Raw genomic sequence first — 7,515 nt, 5'->3', positions numbered from 1 at the left:
ACAAAAAGCTTTGCACCCCTGGATTGTACCATATTTGCATTATCACAATATATACAGTACCAGTCAAAAGTCTGGACACACCTACTCATTTAAGGGTTTTTCTTTATTTTTACAATTTTTTACAGTTTAGAATAATAGTGAACACATCAAAACTATGAAATAGCACAATTGGAATCCTGTAGTAAGAAAAAAGTGTTAAACAAATCAAAATATATTTTATATAGGTTTGGATAATGGGACAATTTGTGGAAGTCCGGATCTACCCCTTAGTGAGTGTTAATTGACCCCTCTCCCTCTTTACCTCAGCCCACCGACCAGCAAGGCATTCATGACACGGGTAGGGGTGCAGCTCTGCACCATGTGACCCAGGGAAAAGTTGGCGCCCTGCCGGATGAAGGCGTTGGCCTCGCTGGCTTTGTGCAGCAGCACGCGTGCCGTCCCCTCCACCTCACTGTCCATGGCCCTCTGGAGGTGGACGTACATGTCCCCCAGTGTGGCCATGGCAGCACAGGACACTGCAGAGCGCAGGTTCTTCACCTGAATCATAATAACACACACAGGCCCAGCTATTAATGTTGAGCAGAACAACCCACGAACATCAGAAACATGACACAATAATTTGACTTGTTCTCCAAATGTAGCAGATTTGTGCAGATGAATGAATAGGGCAGTGAATGAATACAGCTACCTCATTTATAATGGCAAGGCAGATATCATGGAGTTTAGGCATCAGTATGTCCATGTGGTTCTGAGCCATCACACGGAGAAAGGTCAAGCCCTCGATCTTCTTCTCCCTGCAATTCAGTGAAAGAAACGTAAGCATTTTCCACAACATTTTCCAAAAACATTATAATGATGTTCATCAATTAGGACTCTGGTCTCTTAAATTCAGAAGTTTCTACGCTCTGTAGCTCAAATCTACATTTCCAAGGACACTACACTGTGCTTCCTTTAGCCTAGCTCCATTGGTCTTGTCTACAGTGAATGCTCACCAGTCATCAGAGGCAGAGTGGAGCAGCTTGAAGGTCTTAGTCAGGGCCTGCTCTGGGTTGGACAGGGGCTGCAATCTGGCCTGGGTCTTTATTTGGCCCTTTGGCTCACTGGCTGCCATCTTGTCTATGGGTTGACAGCAGACATCTATCTCTCTATGAACTGTATGTATTTATTTATGTATTTACTCATTTCCATATCTGTTTGTAGCTTTTAACACTAGTTCATTATGATATCATTTTAAATTTAGCACATATATTTTTGGTGCGCACCCTGCTCAGAAGAAGGGTCCAATTAGCCTTGAGTAAAGGTTATCTCACTGTGAAACAGGCAAATCAAGTGTGGCCCTGGGCTAAAGCCATTTGTGTCTCTTCCCTTCCTACTGTTTTTCTATCAATCTACCTAGCTTCATCTCCCTGTCTAATTTACATTAGTGTGAGTACATGAGAGGGACTGACCTGAGCCGGTGGCAGCCTTTGGCAAGCTAAGGAACCTTATAGGCCGAGGCAGTTTGCTCCTGGGCTTGATAGGAGGGGGGGCAGGCCTGGGTGGGCTGTCACGCAACTTTGCCCGGGGTCCCAACATACAAGTAGTCACGGAGCTCAGCAGGGGTGTTCATATCCACTGAGCTCAGTCTTCCCAGAGAACTGGTGGCTATTTCCCCTGTGGACATGGCCGAGCACAAACTTCTCCTGCCCATGGCCTTCACCTCATGTACCACCTTTGGTATAGACCAGAAAAGAATGCTCCCATCATAGAAATACATATAGAACTAGTATATACATAAACTAATACAGAGAGATCCTGTATTCTAGGATCTATTCTATCATGCTGTCAAAGAGAGTATCCTTTCTAACCTGTACCCCCGCACACTGACTTGGTACCGATACCCCCTGTATTTAGCCTCGTTATTGTTATGTCATTGTGTTACTTTAATTATTATTAATTTTTACTTAAGTTTATTTGGGAAATATTTTCTTAACTCTTCTTGAACTGCACTGTTGGTTTCACGGTAAGGGCCACACTTGTTGTGTTCGGCACATGTGACAAATACATTTTGATTTGATTTTAAGACATGGAACAACTATCTGTTTTGGCAATTTATCGGTCCAAGTATAATTCTGAACTGCAAACTTTCACATTTACAATAAATTCGAAGTCCATCCTACCTTCCAGGCCTCCTCCTTCAGGTGAGCCTCGATGTCCCTCACCTCCTCCATCAGGTCAATGGGTCCGTTGTTGTCAGCACAGCCCTGGTCCGACTGGGCTTTCAGGGCTTCGACTCCCGCCTGCCCTTCTTCTTCTTGCCCCTCTTGGAGGGAGCTCCAGTTGGAGGGACGGGAACAGGCCCCACGCTAATGCTGCTGAATGATTTATTTACCTGGATGGACTCCAGAGAGTTTAGATCCGGGTCGAACTTGGGCTCCGTCCACCCCCACCACGTTCTTCAGTGGGGCCAGAGCTATGTGTTCAAGCCTTCGTGGCAAAGGCCTTGGTGGAGCTTTCGGCCGCGGAATGCACTGAATAGAGGGGACGAAGTGGTGCGCGAAGGTGCTGCCAACCCCGATGAGAGCAGTCCGGACATAATTCTCATGGATAGCACTTATCTTTCTTTGCTTTGCTTCCATGGCCTCTCTCTCAGCTCTCTGCATCTGCAGAAGTCTGGCATCACTGATGAAGCCACGATGGCCCTCTGGGATTGGGTAGCTCTCCTGATAGCCCTGGATCACAATGGTACAGTATGAAATGTATAGCAGAAGTGAAGTAGGAAAAATAGTTTCTACAGTGTGTCATAAAAAAAATGTAAGCTAAAGATTTTATGGATGTAGGCATACTGTATGTCTATGAAACCACAAAATAAACAGTGATATTTTTGGAAAAACGTTTGAAAAACTGATGAGCCTTACAAAACTTGATTTTCTCCCTCGATAAGCCATTGATGATAAATATTAACACTCTCAAAATAAGAACTTAACCTCTTTCCTTTTTAATCGGTAGTTCAGAAAGGTTAACCTATCTCTGTGAGAGATCTATCATTGAAATGAGTGGAAATGAAATGTTGCTTGTCAGATGGAACCAGCAATGATATCATGGCAAGGCTTCCGTTACATTGTGATGTCATAATGGGGTCTGTTGACAGTGCTGAGCACATCAGCACATGGTGAACATTCATGAAAGCTTTTTGATTCCCATATAAAATCATAAATGTGGTGAATTTGTAAATACTATTTGTACTATATATATAAACTCAGCAAAAAAATAAACGCCCCTTTTTTAGGACCCTGTCTTTCAAAGATAATTTGTAAAAATCCAAGTAACTTCACAGATCTTCATTGTAAAGGGTTTAAACACTGTTTCCCATGTTTCCCACGCACAATCCCTACATCAGTGCTCAGACTTTCCGCAATAAGCTGAGAGGCTGAACTGAGGGCTTGTAGGCCGGTTGTAAGGCAGGTCCTCAATAGACATCACCGGCAACAGCGTCACCTATGGGCACAAACCCACCGTCGCTGGACCAGACAGGACTGCCAAAAAGTGCTCTTCACTGACGAGTCGCGGTGTTGTCTCACCAGGGGTGATGGTCGGATTTACATTTATCGTTGAAGGAATGAGCATTACACCGAGGCCTGTACTCTGGAGCGAGATCGATTTGGAGGTGGAGGGTCCGTCATGGTCTGGCGCAGTGTGTCACAGCATCATCGGACTAAGCTTGTTGTCATTGCAGGCAGTCTCAACGCTGTGTATTACAGGGAAGACATCCTCCTCCCTCATGTGGTACCCTGCCTGCAGGCTCATCCTGACATGACCCTCCAGCATGACAATGACACCTGCCATACTGCTCGTTCTGTGCATGATTTCCTGCAAGACAGGGATATCAGTGTTCTGCCATGGTCAGTGAAGAGCCCGGATCTCAATCCCATTGAGCACATCTGGGACCTGTTGTATTGGAGGGTGAGAGCAAGGGCCATTCCCCACAGAAATGTCTGAGTACTTGCAGGTGCCTTGGTGGAAGAGTGGGGTAATTGTCTGTGAGTATAACAGAACTGATATTGGAGGCGAAACCCTGAGGAAAATCAAAACAGGAAGTGGCTTCTATTTTGAAGACTCCATGTTCCATAGCCTCCCTTTGCTCCATTTAATGGGATATCAAGCAGATTCCTTTTCCTATCGCTTCCTCAGGGTGTCAATAGTCTTCAGACATAGTTTCAGGCTTTTATTTTGAAAAATGAGCCAAAAAGATAACATTGCGGCAAGTGGTCACATGAGTTTTGCTCGTGCATGCCTGATCTCGTCTGATCTCGGAAGCTAAGCAGGGTCGGGCCTGGTTAGTACTTGGATTGGAGACTGCCTGGGAATACCAGGTGCTGTAAGCTTTTTGTCACTGCCTTGTGGCATTTCAACTCTTTGTCCGCTTTTTCCCACAAGGCTGAAATATGTGCCCTCGCTTTGAAATAAGTAAGCAAGGTTAGTTTGTATTTCATCCAACAATCTGTGCTACAAATTATGGCTACAGTATATGCAATTTCTTCCACTTTTTGAGTGACACAAAGATGCTTATCTAAATGGTGAAAATGCAACAGCTGTTAATCAGACTCACTTTGACTTTATATAGTGCACCAAGAGATATTTTCTCGCTTACGACCACACCGGCCTGAGTGAGCACTTCCTGTTTGGAAAGTTTGACAGGTGTTGGTAATTAAGTCGTGAGTCAGTGTTTGTTTGCTTGAGAGCTTTTTTGGTTATTTTCATCGTTTTTTGGAGTATAATTTAGATTTTTGCATTTGAACAAGTTTAAGTTTGGTTCGTTTTTCCCCCTTTGCAGTTTTGCTGCTTGGGGGAAGAGTTTTTTGGGTGTTAATTTTCTTTACTATGACAGACAACATGGCAATGGCTAATGGAATGGATAAGGACAAAGAAAATGCTCAACGGAAGAAAAATGGAGATGAAGGAGAGATGAAATATGGTAAAGAATTTACGGTGGCAGTGGAGTTGATGGGAGAAGATAGGGTCACGACGATGGAGTTACTACGTGCAATTAAAGAGGTGTGTGGAGAGGTGGTGGGATGTAGAGTAAAAGGAGAAAGAAAGTACGAGGTCACGATGAGAAATGGAAAAGGAAAAGAGCGCTTAATGGATGGCTTTATGATTAAAGAAACAAGAATTATGGCAAGAGACATGGTTTCCAATGAACTTATAGTCTCTTTCATGAATCTGCCTGTGTATATGGAAGACAACGCTATATTGGCCAAGCTATGTAGCTGGGGTGTATCAGCAGTCTCTGAAATCAGGAGGAGAGTTTGGCCAGGGACGGAGATAGCAGATGGCACGAGATACTGCAAAGTGAAATTTACTGACACTGTGAAATCATTGCCGTACTCTACAAAGTTTGACACACTTGAAGGAGGAGAGTACTTTAGAGTTATTCATGATAAGCAGGTCAGAGTTTGTAGGCTTTGTATTCAGCCTGGTCATATTTTGAAGGACTGCCCTGAATTCAAATGTTATAAGTGTGGGAAGCAAGGGCATTATGCAAGAGAATGTTTAGGTGGAAAGGAAAGGGCATTTTGCGAAGGATGTCGCATGAGAACTGACGAGTGCAACTGTGGAGAGGTTGTGAATGAGGAGAGGAGCCAAGATCTTTTTGTGGAGACTGATGTATCACCGAGACCAGAAGAAGATGATGGAGGAGAGGACGTGGTGGAGGGTGGAGAGACGGAGAACGCAAGAAGGGAGAAAATCGAACAGAAGACGAACGAAATAGGGAGCAGTATGGACTCAGAAATAAGAAGAGGGAGTTTTCAGGAGGAGAAGGGGAGTGGGCTGGATGGAGGAACTGGGGACTCACAGATTTTGGGGGGGACCTCAGGCTATGTGGGTGCCTCGGAAGAAGGTGAAGTGGAGGGGAGTGGGATGCTGACAATAATAAAGGAGACACAAATGGATACAGAAAGCACAACAGGCACTGGAAAGAAGAGTTTAAGTTTCTTGGAAGAGATGGCTTTAGAATCAAATTCAGATTCAGATGACATGGAACAGATTGACAGAAAATGGGGAGGCTACAGGAAGAGGAAAGCGGCGGCGGAGGTGAAAAAGGACAGAAAAGGAAGAAAACATGACAACAGATAGAGGTAAATGAGAAAATATTTATTATTTTTACTATTTATTGGAATGGTTAATTTTATGTCAATAAATGCGAACGGTTTAAGAACAATGGAAAAATTTCAAAGAATAGTCAAAATGAAGAATTCTGATATTTTATGCCTTCAAGAAACACATTGGGACAATATATGTATTTTAGAAGTTAAAAAAATATGGAAGTAAGGCAAAGTATGTTTTGGAGGGGGAGAAATGTACTTCATTTTTTCTTGGTTTAGAGAAGAATAAACAGAGGAGAACATATATTAGAGAGATTGAAAATGTAAAGGGTGAAGTTGTCAATGATTATGTAGAGATATTAGAAACAGTGCAGAATTTTTACAAGGATTTATTTAAGAAAGGGGAGGTGGATGAGGGGTGTGTAAAGGAGATATTGGATAGTGTGGATGTGCAAATTGATGTTGAGGATAAACAAATGTGTGTTGGGAAGATAACAGTGAATAAAGATAAAGATGCGATAAAGGGGTTACAAGTAAATAAGAGACCTGGAGTGGATGGAATAATTGCAGAATTTTATAAAATATATGAACGTTTTTTAGCAGCTATTTTATTGGAGGTTTATCAATATATGGAGGATAATAATAGTGTTTCAGAATCTATGGTGACAGGGCTGATAACGATTTTATATAAAAATAAGGGGAGCAAATTGAAACTGGAGAATTATAGGCCAATTAGTTTATTAAATTCGGATTATAAGATTTTAGCTAAGATACTGGCAAATAGAATGCAGCAAGTTTTAAATGATATTATAGCACCTACACAGAATTATAGTGTGCCTGGTAGAGATATTGCTGATACAATTAATACGAGTAGAGATGTGATAAATAAAATGAATCATGATAAGATAGGGGGAATAGTGTTAAGCATAGCTTTAAATAAAGCCTTTGATAGGGTAGAACATGATTTTATGTTTAGGGTAATGGATAAATATGGTTTTGGTAATAGAATAATAGGATGGATAAAATTATTATATAAGAAGGCAAAAAGTAGGGTGAAGTGTAATGGAGTTTTAACTGATTCTTTTATTCTTGAGAGATCTGTGAGACAGGGGTGCCCTTTATCAGCTTTATTATTTGTTTTATCGGTAGAACCTTTAGCAGCATTTCTTAAAAAAGATCATCTTATAAATTGTGTACAGACTCCACAAGGAGGTTTTAGTTTGATTCATCAATACGCAGATGATACCACTATAACAGTTAGAGATGAGGGAAGTGTTAAAAGGGTGATGGAGTGTTTTAAAGTATATGGACAAGCATCAGGGGCAAAGGTTAACATGGAGAAGTCAGTTGTAATGTATATTGGGAAGATTAATGAGGGAAATTTTACTTTTAAGGTGGTAAACGATTATTTTAAGGTGTTAGGAGTTTT

General features: G+C 42.0%; 1 protein-coding gene across 1 annotated transcript; it reads right to left on the bottom strand.

Annotated features, from left to right (window-relative positions):
* Positions 1–282: 282 nt before the first annotated feature.
* LOC116366730 (TOG array regulator of axonemal microtubules protein 1-like) lies at positions 283–1,111 on the bottom strand. Its single transcript, XM_031818705.1, has 3 exons — positions 993–1,111; positions 689–794; positions 283–537 (listed from the first exon to the last, which is right to left on the bottom strand). Exons 1-3 carry the CDS (start codon positions 1,109–1,111, stop codon positions 298–300), a joined length of 465 nt encoding a protein of 154 aa, XP_031674565.1. The 3' UTR covers positions 283–297.
* Between the last annotated feature and the right edge of the window lie 6,404 nt (positions 1,112–7,515).

This window comes from Oncorhynchus kisutch, unplaced genomic scaffold (genome assembly GCF_002021735.2).
Source record: "Oncorhynchus kisutch isolate 150728-3 unplaced genomic scaffold, Okis_V2 scaffold1556, whole genome shotgun sequence".
Lineage (NCBI taxonomy): Eukaryota > Metazoa > Chordata > Actinopteri > Salmoniformes > Salmonidae > Oncorhynchus > Oncorhynchus kisutch.
The sequence above is the reverse complement of the archived record's forward strand: the minus strand, read 5'-3'. Positions and strand labels throughout refer to the sequence as shown.